Raw genomic sequence first — 18,367 nt, forward strand, 5'->3', positions numbered from 1 at the left:
CTACGAGTTCTTTATCAATAAAATGTTTTATGTATGTATGGAGTGTAAAGTTTGACAATAGTTTTAAACTTAGCTTGTCAGAATCAAAATGATTTTGCATTAAAAATCTCCAATACTAAGTTAAGTTACATGTGTAGTGTGCACTTATAAATGACTGGAGTAAGTTCTTGAAGGCTGTGTTTTGAGCACTGCCAGTCTATGCAACTGATGACATTATCCAGCCAGTAGTTTTTGGCAGAGAAGTTAGAGGAATGGGCATAAATTAAATTGCTCTCTCTATATATAATTTGATCTGTAGAGAAAGTTGTATGTAAACTTTGGTGAAATTTGTAAATGTATATATTTATCCTTTCTGTTACCTTCCTTTTACTCTTTTGCTCACACAAGTCTTGCTCACCTGCTGATGTTCACCAAATGTTTTCAGTTCACCAGAAATGAAAAATGAGAGCCAAAGTGAGGACAAGGCAGAACAGAGAAACTTGTAGAATCATTTTTCTTCTCTTCCCTCTCCTCTCTCTGTGATGGGTACCTGTGCTGCGGATCTTTTTCCATGTTTTTGTTAGTCTTGGGTTTGTAAATTGTTTAAATTTGAGTAAAACAAGTTGGTAAATAAGGTGTTTGTAAAAACAAATACTGCACAGTCTAACTGATGATGTTTAGAGATGGTTTAACTGATTATGTAGAAACTTTCTTGCCTGTACAATATGCCACATTACAGTCAGTGCCATGGAACTGAACAGAGGTTTGTAGATCATCAGCTGTGACTGAATTTGGCTTTCAAAGCGACTAGGCCATATGCAATGAGATACACAAGTAAAGACAGGGAAATTCAGGTGACTGCCATTCTCCATGTGGTTGGTTGCTTAGTTTGATTTGAAATCAATTAGGTTTTATAGTGAATACAAAAAACTCGGCCTAATATTGTGATTAAATGCTGGGGGGCCCTGCAGTTTTGATCTGTGGTATTATTTTACTGGAATCTTTCTAAAACGGAGACAGTTTCATGATACTTGTTCTTTTAATGTTCTCTGTGTAAGTGAAGAAAGAATTGCCATAGAATTTTATATTGCTAAGTGAAGTTAGAAAGGAAAGAAAGTATAAATTGGAGAGGGAAAACTGCAAGGCTAACAGTGTGAGTTTGCATGGGGTTTTTTAGTTGTTCTTGGTGGGTTTTTCCTAATTTTTGGAACCTAATTTTTGGAAGAGAATTCTGTAATCTATACAAGAGTTCTGTAATCCATCATTACAGAACCAAAACCATTACTTACTTAGGTAGTATTTGTATGTATGACTCATGTACAAGCTCAACACTTGCGTACAGCTGTAAAGATCTTGTGCAGAAGGCAGGGCCTTTCTGTACCAAAAGATCTTGGAAAGAGTGAAACAAGGCTTTGGAATTTTTTAAAAGAAAAATGTGTGGAGAAACATAGCTGAAAGTTACTGAGGGAGGAGACAGAGGCCACAAATACCAACCAAAGAACAGTGGTGTCTGGTGATTTCTTCTCCATCACAGCTCTTTCTCTTTGCTGTCACCGAAACCAAGAACTATGTCTGTCCTGCTGAAAAGCCCTTAGCCTGCTTTGATACTGGCTACTGGTTTTATAAATCCCCGAGACATGTTCATTTATAGTGGCAGCATACAGGATGCTAGGGAGCTTCACCTTCATTGGAAGAGCATCACTGGGAGGGCATCCTCATTTATTCAAAATAGTATTATGAGTTTAGATAGGTTTGTCACCTGTTGTTTTTCATCAATGGATTATCCTGTAGCAGCAGCATATCTTTATAGCTTGTAACACAAGGGTGATGCTTTTAGGAACTGACCGTAGCTAAAAGAATACTTTGATCCTTATGTAAATACACAGAATTAGGTATAAATAATGTAACATATTGTTCCTTTGTGCTCTCTTAGTTATACACAGGTTTTTGAAAGATCCAACCTACTGTTGTAATTTTCAGATCTTAGAGCACCTGATTTTAATTTGAGGGTATGGGAGAAATGAGCTCTCAAATGCTCATCAGATTTTCTGCTAAGCCAGAGTTAATTTTGCAGAGTTGCTAGAAGATGTCTCTCTAGAATGAAAACCTGAAAACAGAAAAGTGTTGTTATCACCCCTCCCCTGTGGTTTGTCTTTGCTTGAAAAAAAAGCCCCAAAGGACACGCTTTACTGAGAATTATGCCTTGGTAGTTTTCTTTAGTTGTCAAAATAGTCTGTTTTGTTTCCAGACATGCCACTATTGTGTGATGATCTTCAGTCTGCTCCGCAAGTTCTCCTGTTTTGGTATTTTTGCAATTTCCCTCGTGTGTATTTTTCGTATGTGTTACAGCAGTAGAAGAAATAGTGTGGACAGCAACAGGCATTTTTAATGCCTTGATGAAAATGCCTGTGCCTTTCGTATGCTGAATAGATGAAAATAGATCTGAGAGCAGTGAGCCTGATGCATCAGACCTGCTGTTAGAAACTAACAGCATAGCAAATACAGTTGCTCTATTCACATATGTAGTATTTCTGAGTATCCTGCAAAATAGTAGGTCATGGTACCAAATTGTAAGGCTCTTGAATGTGAATGCATTTCTAGTTAAAGCATGTTGACAAAGGTTGGGTGCAGCCAAAAAAATCACTGACCTGTTATTTTGCTGTATGCATCCTGTATGCAAAGCTTCTTTTTCATAATTCTGGAGAGCTGTTTCTCATTTGACTTGAGATTGATCCCTAGTTGGCAAAACCCTGTAAATTGCGGCACTGTCGTACTCAGTGGAGCTATTCCTTGTAGCTATTTATAGGGATGAGTTTATTTTCTGCTCTTTTTTTCCTCATTGCGGACTGCATAGACATCTTGTTTATAAAAAGGCAATGGTAATTATTTATGTATTCTGTCTAGTGTTAGGAGAAAGAAGTTAAACCCTGGACATCCCTGCCCATGACAAGGGTGTTGGAACTACATGATCTTTAAGGTCCCTTTCAACCTTAACTGTTCTGTGATTCTGTCTCTCCTTTCATATCTGAAGAATAAGCCCTGACCTCAACAATAAGCCTTTTTTGTCTGGCAGGGAGAAACTAATTGTCTTCTGTGCAAGATACAGTTCAAACAGGCTGGGTGCTGAGTTTTCCTCTATGGAGGGGTTGATACCTCACTCTCCAAAGATGGTTGAGTGCAGTGGACTGTGCAGGGCACAGACCCCATGTTTTCACTTTCCTGAACAAGTGTCTTAATCATTTAAAACATGAAAGAGTCTATTCTGTCTCAGCCACTGTCTTGAATTCTTTAGTCTCTTAGTACTGAACTTGTGGCTGTCAGTGTGTTTTGGGGCTCACATAAAGATTAGCTAATGCATCAGTCCTCTTATGAGGTGCCTGGTGGGGGAATAAGCAGTTGTGGCATCTGAAAGTCTGGGGCCTGACACAGGTAACAAGTTTCTCAACTCGGGCAAGTCTGACAGCAATTCTGCAAGCGTGCAACAGTAGACTTCTAGGCTAGGAAGTAGTCTACCTGGCAAACGTTATGTGGCACCTGAGGGCCCCATTTTGGGTTTAGTCACTTAAATTCTACAGAAGATACCTTATCTTTTCATTCTTCCATCTGTAGGGGCATTGCATTTCATGTGCTTGGTGAAGGCACTGCTTGGTCTGTGAAACTTTCATTGTGGTGGTAATGGTGGGAGGATAGGGGAGAACCTAATTTGCTTCTGTGGCATGGGTTTGCTGGAGCACTTAAATAAGCAAATTTGTGTACTTCTGAACACAGTGTATTTGCTTTACATTTATTGAGACATAATAAATTTGTAACTCATTCTCTTGATTACTACCATCAATACCACTGTTGTTTTTCTTAGACTTGACCTATTTGGACTAGTTATTGGTAACTGTTAGCTGATAGCATAGCTATTATGGTTGATTCCAGACTTTCCTCTTCAGCTAAATAAGCCTGTGTTTGTTCTTTTCTTGAAAGTTTTATTCTTAATGTTTAATTTGTTCTTCATTTCAAAGGTTGTGAAGAAAAAGCACTTGAAAGATGTCCATCTTCAACAAGTGTCTGTAAGAAGGTTTGCATCATTCAATCTCTTTATAATAGAAGATCAGAATACAGAAGAGGAAACGGGGACCTGGGTTCAGTATAAAAGCATCTTTTATCCTGAGTACAGTGTGTCCTTAAGGTAACCGTCATAAAGTTTAAAGTACTTCTGAAGATCTTGTACAGGCCTCAAATAAAAACCCATTAGTCATTCTCCTAGTGTTTGTATAACTAGGGCATAGTTTACAAATAAACAGATGTTATTTTTAGTTGTCTGTTACAGTAAGCAGCTTGTCTGTTTCTTGGTAAATTTCACTGAAGTTGCAGACCTTGAATGAAAATACTGATAACTGTACCTATAACTGAATGCAAATATGAGCATTTATTTTATATTTCTAATAGCTTTCTGTTGTGACATTCTTCAGATATAGTAGGATGTAAAACACCTGAACACACTTACTTGTAGTCTTAATAAAAGTTTTAGTGATGGGGTATTACTAAAAAAGTTCTAAAAGCTTTTTGGTAGTGATCTATATTTTATTTAATTTTCTTCTTAATAATTCTTGTAAAACTCAATGATAATTTGGAAACCAGTTTGCAAAACAAAAGAATAAAATATTTTCCCTTTCCACAGAAGTTATTTTACCTAATGAAGAGATCTTTTATATTACGACAGGTAAACCAAATGAAGATATTTTTATTAAAAATAAAAAAACCCAACCACAAAACAAGCAAAAATCTCCACAAAACCTAATCCCCTTCCCCACCCCCCAAACTCTTAAGGAGTAAACCAGAAAAGTTTATAGCCCCATGCATTACTATGGGGAGTAGGTTTTTTTCCCTTCTGCTTTGATTTATTTTTTCTTGTTCACTTTTATACATATTTATAACTTGGTTTTGCCTCGGCAGTGTCACTGCAATAGTAACTTGATCTTCCCTGCATCAATACTTGTTTTGCTGCCTCTAATAAGCTTTGCTGAGGGTGTAGGACTTTGCATTATGTGTGCAGTAGAGGATATTCTGGAGAGCCTAAGGCATTGATATTTTAAAATGCATTTTTAACTGAGACTTTAAATTAAAGCTAATTTTAAGGAGAATAGGGACATTGTCTCCTGGTGGGGATTTTTATCTTTCCCTCTATTTTGTTCCTGTCCAGAAGTTACCTGATAATCTGCAAAGTGGTAATCACTGGTTGTTTTAGGAATAATGATTAGAACTTAGTGTTACACTTCTGTATTAAAATGTTTTCTCTCTGTGCTGAAGCAGTGGCAATATCTGGCATATGCTTACATTTCAGACTGCTGCAGGATGGGGAGGAGGAAAGGAGAAAATACTCAGTGTGTTTTGACATAGAGTATAAGTACCTGCAATAAAATCCACTTTACCTTGAATTTGTATTAAATAAAATTTCTTCCTTGCTTTTGCAGAATCAGTAATTTAAGGTGCTAAACATAGCTTTTTAACATGCATAACAGAGCAACAGTTCTCCTTGCTGAAACTTGCATATCTAGAAGATACGAAATCTTGGAGTAAGCATTTCTGGATCTTTGAGAACTGATTATGTCTTGGAAACTGAAGGATCTTCTGTGTGTCTCACAGTCTTGCCTTAATTTTTCTCCTCCCTTTGCAAAATATTAATTATAATCATTTGCATCAATAGGAACCATTTTAATAGGATAAGAAGAGCGTATTATTAACAATAACAAAAACATCAGTCAGGTAAATCCAGAACAGTGCTTGAGTAGGAGAGAAGTAGGAGTAGCCTTTTTATGTATCTTTTTGTTAGGGAAGAAATGTTGCTATGGCCCCTCTAAAATCTTGACAAAAGTGCTTTTGAATTTTCATCTACATATGTTTTCCTTACGCATTAATATCTTCTTGAGAAAGCTCATTGCATATGTTGGATGTTAAAAGGGCTGTCAGCTAAGATCTTGGCAAGACTAAATGCATAAGAAAGTTCATAAGGTTGTTAGTGGCTTTTGGCAAAGAGTATAAAGGTCAAGCTGTATCAGTTCAAGGGCTATCAAAACTGATCAAATTGTATATTCAGATATGCTATGACCTAGCTGGAATTACTGCTCTAGAGAGACTTGGGGACCAATTTATTAGGCAAATAGAAGCTCTGGTAGGAACTACCAGTCATATACATGTTTTTCTGAACTTTTCAAGCTGGTTTTAATAAGCTGCTATTTCTCTTAAATTCAGGTTGAATTCACATTTAGGAAAGAAGAGCTTACGCCTTGTTTTCCTGTCATTAGTTTATATTTAGAATCATTCTTAATAACAAATCATCCAAAGCATGAAGCCAGAAGTGCCAATTTTTGCTTAAAAAAATCAAGATGGATTTATATGCCATTTTGACTAGTTCTTTGAAGTGATAGCATCATTGACTCCTTTTTAAAATCCTCATAACTCTTCTGGTTAAACAGTGATCTCTAGTGTGCTTAGTGAAATGTAGATTCACAGTACATGGTGGAAGGTGGTCTCTTGAAGTTTGTATAGGTACTAGGATGCTGTGTAATAGTTCTAGGGTATGAGGAGGAGTGTCTGATGAGTGTGATTTTTGTGGTAGCAGTGAAAGATGTTTCAAAACGAAATTTCTTTTGTTATAATCCAGAATCTCATATGATTAGTCTCCTTTGGATTTTGTACCATATTTGATGCTCCTACACACTACATACTTGTCTTGATATGAATTGGGTGGCTACATACCTGGAATTGCTGGGGTTTTTTATTCATAAAACATTCATGTTTAATAGTTAGTTTTGTTCAAGTTCTTTTTAACTTTGGGGGTATTTCCCTTTGCTGTTAAAAAATTATGCACATGCTAAATATATGTTTTCTTGGTGATAGGAAGATGCATAGTGAGTAAGCAGAGCACTTAAAAAATGTTTATTTAATATTACATTTCTAAATCCTTCTGTTCTTAATCAGGAATGTGCTTTTAAATTTAAATAGGTTTTAAGTAGGTTTAGCAATGAAGTGATATATAGATTGCAAAGATGCAGTGTCTCAATGTGGACATGGTGTCTGTCTTTTAGACAGGAAAATTATTCTTCTGTTAAGAGTTAAAAAAGGAGCAATCAATATCTTCAAATCTTCTTTTTCAGGATATGGATTTACTTCAAAATTGTAGGCTCATTTTAAACAATTAGAGAAAACATAAGTTATTTCTGTGGTAAAATATTTTCCGTTGATCAGTCATTTGATGTTTCAAATACAAAAATGCAGAACTCAAAAGAACAATGTCAGCGGCTTATGAGAACGTTTGAATCTCTGTAAAGAGTGCTAAGTATTTTTTGCAAGGTGTCATGCCTTTATTCTGAATGTGAATGAACCTTTAGATAAAGATATGAAAAAAAATTATTAGATGATTGTAGACCGTTGGTTTAGAAATGAGGCATGTTATTTGTCTGTGTCATGTAGTGTGTTAGAAGGTGGTTTAGGAGTGAATTCTATTTGAAGTTCCTATAGGATATTCCTGCTAATAACATTTTTAAGCTTTAATGGATTTTTATTTTAGGGGTAGACTTAAAAGGAATGAAGAGAAGCAGATTTCAAGGAATATGGACAACTTCTGTGATGTGATAAAGCTGCTTTCTTCCACTTATTGTGTGCTAAGAGACAATGTGTGGTTTTAGCAATGTAGAGGCTTGGTCACAAGAGGAGGAAATTGAGGAAAGAAATAAAAAGTGATTTGGAAACATGTTTCTTTCATTCACTGATGAAATGTTCCATCATATTGCCCAAGACATGTATATCTGTAGGAAGAATCAGTAGTTGAAGAAGCCATTGGTTTGGTTTCTTGCCATGTTAAACTGCAATATTGAGCTGGAGTTAAAGAGGATTTACCTTGTTTTAAAAGCTAGACCCTGCCCCAGAAAAAGCATCTGATCAGATAAGATCTTACTGGGCTACAATGACAACTGATGGTGACACTCACCAAGCCTTTTTGTAAAGTACCCTTAGCAGTAACGTTTTTACCCTTGTCCTGTCTTTCACAGTCCACAGATACAGCAGGGTTTTTTTGTAACCAGGTTAATAATATATTGTGATTTATTGTGCTTTTTTTTCTTCTGAGTATTATATGGAAGTATAGTCTTATTTTTTTAGATATTTTTAAGTTTAGTGTGTATATTTAGTTATTTGTATTATTTTTTTCTCATTCAGTTGAAGAATAAAAAGAAGGAACTTAGTTTTGTATGGTTGATGAAAAGCATATATATTATATATATTATATATATAATATATTAATATATTATATTAAGGTATAGGAAGTGACTGGAGAATAATTTTTGTTCTATTGTCTATAGCTGTTTATAAATAAATGTAAAAGTCTGCCACTTGTGTTTTCTGAGTTGAAGAGGAAGGAATGTTAATATATTTTAGAGATACCTTTCTCTCTTTCTCTGACTTCATTTATGCATCCAAAGTTGATTTATTCATAGTCCAAAGTAAGGAATTTTGCTCTGCCTTATCTGAGGAGAAATAGGAGTTTAATTTGTTTATCATTCATAGATTTGGCTTATATATCCATAGAAATGTTAACATATTTTACTGTGAAGATTTACTGTAAGAACACTGTAGATCAGATTAACCATGCTGGCCTGAAATTCACTTTCTCCGTGATGCTTTAACTGTGCTTTTTTGAAGTACTTTGTTGATCTCAGCAGTCACAGCTTTGAACTTCTTTGAAGTTGTTTGAACTGTACATTATCTGTGACATATTCCAAAGCAGTAAATACTGCAGAAATGTGTTACGAGATGGCTGTGGAAATTTGTGGGAATACTGGGGTTGGGGTTTAGCCACAAGCTTCCGTGATTCCTTTCCTTGACTTTCATAGTTCAATGTACATGACACTTAGAAACTTTTTATGGGCAACTTGTAAGATATACTGTGGAAAGCTGCTATTATGACAGGCATTCATAGAAACAAGATGTGACATGGATTGACAGTTTTCCCTGGGCTCAGTAGTGGAGTAGCAGCTGATGGGGTGGGACAGGATGGTGAAGCAGCACATGTTAGAGAACTGCTGGGGAGATATACTTAGGGCAGTGGATTCCAAACTATAAGTTGCGGTTTTTAGGTGCAGGGCTGAGTAGCATGGTACTTGTGGCAGAATTTGGGATTAGAGAATACCTGTATCTGCAGGTGCATGTAACTTTTAGTCTGCAGGTCAGGTTTGTGGTGGAAAAGAGCTGGCGAGTAGCTGATGCAGAATTTGTGCAGGCTCTACAAATGTAGTTGTTCAAATGGAGAAATGTGGCTGTTGCTGTTCGGAAGCGTGTCTCCTGAACTCTCCCTTTCACAAGTACCTGAGCTGTTGGCACATTGCTTTCCTTCTTAGGCTTGTGTAGGGAGGAAAAATTATCACAGCAGGAACATTTCTTCCATCATGCTAATTGACTTTGGAAACTAACGTGGAGTATTATTACAGTAGTCCGTAATGGTAATATAGTTAACACTTGAGATGTGATTTTTGGAGTAAATGAGAGTGGCTTTGCTATCCAGATCACTGTTGAGACCATGGCAATGCCTTTCATTCTAGGATATTGAGCTTGCTCCCTGCTTTTGTTCGGGGAAGGTTTTATAAACTGATCAGACTAAAGGAAGGAGCTGTTAAACCGTGTTTCACAGTGAGTGTGTAGTGGGCATCTGGAAGACTGAGGAGAAGGGAAAGTCCCTCATAGCAAAGCTGGATGCTTTTCATCATGAAATTACAGCTCACTTATGTGCTTGCCATGAACAATATTTGTGAAAGCAAGAAAAGAGGTTGTTGAGGCAGAGAGTTAGAGGGAGAGACTGAATGTTGCAGGCAGGCAGAAAAGGATGTCTGTGCAAAATGGATGTCTCTGCTGGCCAAGAGAGAAAACACTGGGTATGTTGTGCTTGTATGCGGATGGCACAAGCTTTTGGCCCCTGTATAATAAATGTAAGAATATGTTTGAAATGAGTATGTTGATTTTAATTATGGAAAGAATGTTTTATAATCAGAGAAAGAACTCATCCTTAATGAAAACTGAATATACCAAAAATAATGTAGATGAAGAACATTGTGTTAAATGAAACATCAACATTTCAGAGCAGCCTTAAAGATGGAGGTGTATGGCATGCACCTGCTGTAGCATCTGAGTTGCTATGCACTCAGAGCTGTCCACTTCTCAACTCTAATTAAAAACCTAATTTTGGAAACAGCCTGAAATATGGCTTAGTGATATTTTTAAGTCCAGTTCTGGTAGTTTCATTTCCCTTTTTTGCCTTTATCTACCTTTTGATCCTGAAGTATATAAATTGTATTCTTCTCCAGACCAGGACACTCTGCTTACTTACGTTTTTCCTTCTTCATAGCATTCTGTTGAACTAGCTACAGATACCGAACTGCTAAGCTGTTCAACCTCACCTTTGTTTGCTTCACTTGGAGGTTTGCATGATAAGTCTCCTTTCTGTATGGACTGTGTATGTAAAGAAATTGGGAGGACGAGCAACCCAAACCAAAACATAGTGTCCCAGGACTAATCTGCATGCCAACAGAGATTAGAATATTTCATTACTTAGCATCTCCCTCACCCCCATCTTACATTTATTTAGAGATGAGAGGTTCACAGCTGTTTGAGAGACCCTAACTGTGTCAGACATATACACAGTTACGAAGTTTATAGGATACTGAGGAGTCAGCAGGGGACAGTTTAAAGGGCAGCTCTGTGCTTGGCAGAACTACTGATCCTGTCTGCTTCCTTGTCACTTCTCCTGAATTAACTCTGCTGCACTGGTTGTCCAATCCGATTGAAAACAAACTTGCTAGGAAAGAAAAGGAGAAAAAGTGCGTTTTAAGTCCATATGATCCATCAGAATTGTTCTAGGCTTCCACTGCAGCTGAGGAATGTGTTTTGGGGTTTTTTATGTAGCTGGGAGAAGAGATCTTATGTCCAGTTCAGTCTTTTGTAACATCTTTCCTGTATTTTGTTGCCCTTGTTTATAAGCTCATTTCAGTTTATTAATCTGATTGCCATTTGACTTTCATTTTTTAAAGAACTACTCTGGTTGCCATTTGATGCGTCTCAAAATTTAACATGTAAATGTTTCTTTATTTAATGCTTAAGCTTATCAGAATCTCCAAATAGGCTTCTTTGCATGATAAATGTGCAATTTCATATTTTTTCATTCTTACAACAATCTTTCTTCAGGAAAGAAAAGCTGAGAGAATGAGAACTAATTTTGTAGGTGCTAGAATTGTTGGATTTCTTCCATTTTTTTCAGTGTTTCAAATTAGCATGTTCCTGAACAGCCTGAGAAGCTTCATTTAAAATACTATTAAAAGGCTGTGAGTTTGTATTTTACTGCCTTGCTGAATTCTTTTTAGATTTTTTAAATGCATTTGTGAAACAGCTCTGTGACCTGATTGTTGTGAAGTGTAAGATGTTTTTATTTTGTGCATTTGGGGCATAGATTAGATCGGTGTAGTTAAAAAATTCTTAGTTGCTTTTTTGTGTGTGTGTGAATCCAACTACCCTGACATCTATAACAAGTAGAGGAAACTTTTTAGGTAAAATTGTTTTCAACTTTGGTGCATGTTCTTTCTGCTGCAGTCAGTGTTTTCTTCACTGTGATATGTAAAATTCAGTTATTTGATTTATTATCCCAGTTTAGAATGTTTATTTCATTTGGGTTATGTAAATGTAAAACCAAAGAAAATGCAGTTCACTGAACACATCCATCAGGTTTTTTGTTCACATTAATTAAGTGTTCTTGATTTTGTGGGAGAAAATACGAATTTGTGTACAGGTACTTGCTGTTCAAAACTCATCTTTACCAAAATTATTCCTTTATTATCTGTGACTTTCACAACTAAACAAAAATTGGTGCTTTTTGGAAGGGTTTTTGTTTTGATAAAGTATTAGTTTCTGTGAAACGTGTTCCTGGTTCATGGATTTCAGTGATGGAACTTTGCAGACTTGTGACTGTCCCTTTGTTTTCCCCCTGGTGGCTACAGTAGTACCTGTTTGTTACTCGTATATGATAGGGCTTTGTGAGAAGTGAATGCCTGCAGTGAACCTGTCTTGTATAAGAGACGTATTTATTATGTTGTAGATTTTTTTTGTTTGTTTTTTTAAGTTGATTATACATTGGTAAAGTCATTGTTTATGTTTTCTTCCAGATTTCACAACGGACTCTTAAATGTTAAAGAAGTTCTTACAAGTTTTGACAACACAGGGAATGTCTGTAAGTCATTGTTTATTTAAATACAGTACTATGTTAACAGAAGTCTAATTGTATCAATATAAAATATTTCTGTATGAGCCCTCAATAACCATTTAATTTAAAAGCACCATCAGTGTGGTCAGAGATAGAGATCTTCCTATCATAGTGGTTCATATGTTACCCTGGTTTACATAGCCCAGTTGTTTGTGTGGATACATCTGTAAGTCAGTGTGGGTTATTTCTGGTTCTGTGACTGTGACAGGAATGTTAGAGTAGCTGAACTGGTTGAATAGAAAATTAGTTTAGCCCATTGACTTGTGTTGTCCAGTGGCCAACAGTGGCTGTCTGCAGAACAGCAGTGCAAAAACTTGGGAAGCAAATACTGATACTTCTGTCTTGGAGAGGGCAAACTCAAACCAGAGTAAAATGAAAGAAAGCACATGCTCAAGTCCACACAGAATTTATTGGAGCATAGAACATGACATGCATTAAAAAAACCAAGGGCAAAGAATTCTGCAGGAGAAATTCACTGTGGCTATTAAATATAAAGAAATTACTTTATGACTCAGGAAGTGCTGCATGTTTGGAGAATTAATGGAGCAGCAGGATGATACATTTGTCCTGATCTTTCACTCTTGTCTAAGCATCAGTTACTGGGCAGCATTAACCTGAGACAAGATGAGACATAAGTGGACCTTCAATGTCTGACCCAGCATGTCTCTGCTTCAGTGTACTTATTAATAAAATTATCTGTGCTATTAATGGACTTAAATTATAAAATTGTGGTAGATCATGGAAAAGAAGCTGAAGAAAAATATTTAAGTACTTCTGAGGTAATGAGTATTACCATTATATAATTAACATTTTCAGTTGTACATATAATTCTTGTTTGATTATTCTGCCTTCTTTTTCAGGTTGGTTTGTTTTCAAACATGCAAACTGATAGAGCAAAGGGGGTGGGTGTGTGTCTGTAAGTTTGCCAGATACTCAAAAAATGTGCATATATCTCTTTCTCCTTGTCAAAGCAATGCTACAGAAACTGTTCTGATATATATATGTTTTCTCTCAAAGCTCCAATCTTAGTATTCCAATAGATATTGGCTTGGGACCTTGGGAAACAGGTCAATTTATTTAAGAAACTTTTGCCTTGAAAGGGAAAAAATAACTGTAAACTATGTGCTCTCCTTTTTAAAACTTGCTAGCTTTCATTCTATTCTGAACATTGAAGATGGTTCTGTGGTCCTACCACAAAATACTTCAGGATATGTTCTTTAGCTGTTACCAAAGAGAAATATGTTCTCTGATTTCTGAATGAAATTTATATCTAAGGGATATATAGCTATCCAAATTGACTATAATAAGTCTGAGAAACAAATTTCACATCTGTAATTATGGTTGACATCAGCTACAAAGGTAGGTGTCATGAGCTCAATGATAAAACCATTTTGATTTAAGACAGAATCTGGAAGAAAATGCTTAAATTATGGGAGGCATTTAGAGAGATTTGATGTTGTAGATTCTTAGAATAGGAAGCTAGAGGAATTTCTATAATGAGTTACTTTATTCTCATAAACTGTTATTGATAAAGGAAAAAACAAGGAATAAAGTCAAAACTGGGGGTTTGGATCCAGAAAAAATATTTCTATGTTAGTTTGGTAGATAACAACTTGGGTATTTATTTTGGACAGTAGAATTTTATTTTATTTTAACTTGTCTAAAAGTGCTTCACGGTGGATCAAGACAGTGTACCTTACCCTGTTAAACATAGTAATGTGATTTCTTAATCTTTATGTGAGTACTTGGATTGTGATCAATCTACACAAATTCCTTGTTAACACAAATAATTTACTCTGCTAAAGTTTTCATATGCTTTCCTATTGATAGCTGTGCTGTCAGCTCTTCTGTTAACTTTTTTCCAGTATTCCAGCTACTTTCTTATTGATTGCAGATGGTAGAACAAGACTTATACTCTAATAGGCACACCACCAGTGCTAGCACAGAAGTAATACGACATTTGTAGGTCTTCTTACGGTCTCTCTGTATATACAAAGATTCACATGCATCCTTCTGGATTCAGTATTGCTTTAGGGTTCATGCTGTGCTACTTATTATACACAGTGTTTTCTAAGTCGTCTCCAGATTTACTGCTTCCCCATTCTTAAATGTCTGTGAGTGTCTGTCTGTGTTGGTGTACATATTACTGATTTATACACGTTTTACTAAGCACTCTAGATTATACTCTCTTAGGGTAACTGATCTTCTTGCAGCATGCAGTACTGGCTTGGAGTGTGATAATCATACTTTTTTGCTACCACCTGTATGGATAAATGTCCCCAGTGTCCAAGCCAGAGTTAATTATGTGTCTGTAGCACCATCATAGTGTAGTTCCCTCAACCATGTGTTTACTGAGCTGCTTTATTCGAATTGTAACTGACTGAATTTGTGTGCACTCCCATAATTCCTTGATTTGAATTGGCTCTTTTTTTTGACCTTCTTCTGTGTATTTCTTGTCTCTTTTCGTATTAACCCACAGTGGAAATGGTAGGTAGTAATCCTGCCTTCTTTTACCCCCAAAGGTAAGGGCAATTGTAGTATTTGTAAAATTGCGTTGCCTATTTTTCACACAGGTATTGTGGGGTTCTTTTAAGAACTTAGTATTATCAAATGATACTCTACCCTAAAAAAAAACAAAACATGCCTAAATTGGTCTTTAACAATATTAGATTATTTCTTCTAATACCTAATACTAATGGAACTAGCCAGTATCATCAGTGCCATCTGCAGTAGCATGCTCTGTAAGGGGACCCACTGAATATTACTGACTTTAATGTTCTTTAGGGCACACCGCAGAGTCAGAACTTACTTACTGAGCACTAAAATGATTTGGACTGAGTTATCAGAAAACAGTTTTTAGTGTCCCATGTGTTTGTTTTGGCTGCCATACTGAGTATCTATCAATTCATGTTTTGCTAGAGGTTATTAGATTATGAAAAAACTGTGTGTTAGAGTTTTAAAACCCAAAACATTTAATATATTACATCCTTTTTAAACATAATTTGTTTATAATAACGTGGTTTGTGTGGTTTTGAGGTGAGTTTATTGTTTCTTCTAGCCATGTTCCTGAGTACCTTGTTTTAAAGAAAGCTCTTTCAGGGAGCATTTCTAGATATTTTTATTTTTAAGAGATATTAACAGCCACATCACCATGCACCATCAAAAGAAGAGTGGTAGAGCAGATTCTACACTTTCTCTACACTCCCAGTAGATATCAACTCAGTACAAGATGTGCCACTAGCTGGCAGCATTATATAAAATATCAATAAGCAGCTTTTGAGGAAGAGTTGTGACTGCTTCCAAAAGTGCTGCCTTATGGCAGGAAGACTTTAGGACAAAAGTGGAGCCACCTGCAGTAGCTGTAAATGGTGTATTGCAGGGTCCCAAGTGTTAACTCTGTAAATTGCTCTGCACGATGTCTTGTTCAAACTTGGTACCTAAGCTTGTATTCTCTCTTTTTCCAAAAAGATGCATTTTTCAGTGTAAGATTGCTACTGTGAATGAAAATTCACACTACAAAATATTACTGATTTTCACTTTCCCAGAAAAATGTGATTGATTTTTTTGTTTCCTCTTTGTCCTTCATGAGAGAGCAGTTTCCATGTGAAAACTCTAAATGAATTCTCCACAGATAGGATCCAATGCTAAATGTACTACATTCAGCTTTAACTCTGTGTATAAACAGGAAGCAGGGAAAAGAGGACTGGAATAAAGGAAAGGATCAGTCTCTGGTTTAGACAACAGTATGCCATCTGTTAAAAAGATGGCACATCCTGAAACCATCTCTGGTCTTAAGATAGTCCTTTTAAAGAACTGACAGATCCCAGGCAGAAGGTTCAGTGATGACATTGTGGGATAGCATCAGCTGGCTTCAGGAGCCATGTGCCATGCTCATCCTTGCAGAAGAGAAGTCTCCTCTGCAACAGACTGTCTGGGAAGCAAGGAAAACTCTCCAAGAATTGGCTTTTGAGAGTATCACCTTCCCCTGTCTTTCCTAGTTGGAGAAAGCAGTTATGATTGAAATGGTTGTATAATCATATCCTTGCAGTAATCATTTCAAATTATGCATGCATTTAAATAAAGTGAAATGATCAAGGGCCAAAAATATAATCCTCTTTACTAGTTGCCACTGGTCTAAGCAAGCTACAGTGTCTGAAAGGGAAAATTTTAAGCAGTGAAATACAGCAAGTTTTTGGATTTTTATCTGGTATCTACCTGATGTTAACACGGAAACGAGCTATTCCAGACCTCTCAACTCATATCAAATCACAAATACACTTTAGGTAATAGCAAACCACTTTCTTGTAAACTGCCAGTAGCATCACTTAATAATATTACTACTTTCCAGAAACAATATGCTCAATACATATTAATTTTATTTTCTACTTGACCGAGTGTACAATTACATGTTTTGGAACGGAAAAAGCAGCAGAGGGTGCTACAGGTACAGAGCTACCCAGGCACATGTTGCAAAGTTGTTGCTCCTGTAGGCAACCAGATCCTGCAAGACTTCAGTTTTCCGTTTGGGGTACATGCAAATAGGATGGCTCTAAATTCTGTTGCGTCTTTTTATATGGTAAAGGAGGTAATCTACGTGAAATCCAAGAAAACCAGAGGCACTGATTTACTTGTTATCTGGATTTTTTTTTTAATGTGTTTTTGCTGGAAAATGTTGCAGTTTCTTGAAAACGGTGTCTGGATATAGCTACTGTTACAAAGCATGCACTCACCGTCTTTCGATCTGTTTTTTGTTTCTTTGTTTAAAGTTGCCATCCCCACACAAGTAAATGAGCTGACTCAATTGGAGAATATTTTTGCCCCTTTTCATGGAACTAATGAGAGAAGGATTTTTTTTCTTTTTTGGAGATGCTTATCAAGGAGAAAAAATAAATGATTTTTTTTTTTGCTTTTACTACTTTCTTTTTTTTTTCAAACTGTATAAAATTATGCTTATTTAAAACTGGTAATTATGTAACTTTTTGGTCTATTATTTACTTAAAAAAATTAAATCTACTGTAAAACAAACAACCTTTCCCTCTTTCTTGCTTCCTCTCGAATAACTGGAACAAGAGGGGTCTTCTTTCCTGGTAGCAGTATATGAGGATGTGTTTAGAGAGCTGTTTGTTTCTTCAGAGCTCCCACTGCGTGACTCAAAGGTATCTGAGCTCCTCTGTGGAGAAATTGTGGCAGCTACTGATTTATCATGCCTGGAAGGATAGATGCCATCATGCTGCCTGGGGAAAAGCATAGGATGGCATCATTTATGGCAGCAGAGGTGCTCTTGTATTTCATGTAACATTACCTGGAATCAACAAAAGAGAAGATAACATTTTTCAGGTGCTGCTGTGGCAGTTCCTCCCTTTTCTCCCTCCTTTTTTGAAGGAAACATCTTGTTTTCTGTGGTAAAAAGCATACTGAATATGATTCCTGCCTCTCTGTGCCTTGGTGGGTATTCTTACCTGAAGAAACTACCACTCCTTGACTTCTGAGCCTTTTCTCATTCCATCGGTGCAGCAGTTTGAAATTGTGTACTGTGTCAGAACCTCACACCCTCTTGAAAGTCTTCAACAAAAAATAAATCGACTGGAAGAGTGTTTAGATAGCAACAATATGTGCTGTTTTGAATGAAATTTTTGTATTTATGATACCTACAATTTACTATTCACTATGCAGCTTCCTTTAAAATAAAACACTTCATGATCAGGGTTAAGAAAAAACAGCTGTTTCCTCCCTCCCCCATCCAATTCACTTCACTGATTCAGTTTACAGCATCATCCTGAGCAGTCACATTGACATAACTGGCATAAAGCTTATGGAATGGAGCAGAAAATAAGTACATGGTGAGAGGCAGGTACCTTTTAAATGACTCTTGCTACCAGAGTTGTTTTTATGAAACTGTTCTCTGATGCTCCATCAGAGATTTGTCTAAATACTGTTCTTCATTTCTCTGCATTTCCTCACTAAAATCTTGTGTTTATCAGAAGCCTTTATGTGAAAAGGATAATCGTAACTGTGGTTAGGGATCTGTTTCCTCTAAAGTATCTTACTTTCCCACTATATACTCCCAACATAACTTGACTCTGTGTCTATGCTTTCAAA

General features: G+C 36.3%; 1 protein-coding gene across 1 annotated transcript in view; it reads left to right on the forward strand.

Annotated features, from left to right (window-relative positions):
* The window catches only part of CAMKMT (calmodulin-lysine N-methyltransferase), a 206,118-nt gene that overhangs the window by 2,304 nt on the left and 185,447 nt on the right, over positions 1-18,367 (forward strand). The window contains exons 2-3 of the mRNA XM_034060861.1: positions 3,990-4,156; positions 12,171-12,235. Of these exons, the coding sequence (XP_033916752.1) occupies positions 3,990-4,156; positions 12,171-12,235 (232 nt within the window). The remainder of the gene's footprint in view (positions 1-3,989; positions 4,157-12,170; positions 12,236-18,367) is intronic.

This window comes from Melopsittacus undulatus, chromosome 3, assembly GCF_012275295.1.
Source record: "Melopsittacus undulatus isolate bMelUnd1 chromosome 3, bMelUnd1.mat.Z, whole genome shotgun sequence".
NCBI classification, from domain to species: Eukaryota; Metazoa; Chordata; class Aves; order Psittaciformes; family Psittaculidae; genus Melopsittacus; species Melopsittacus undulatus.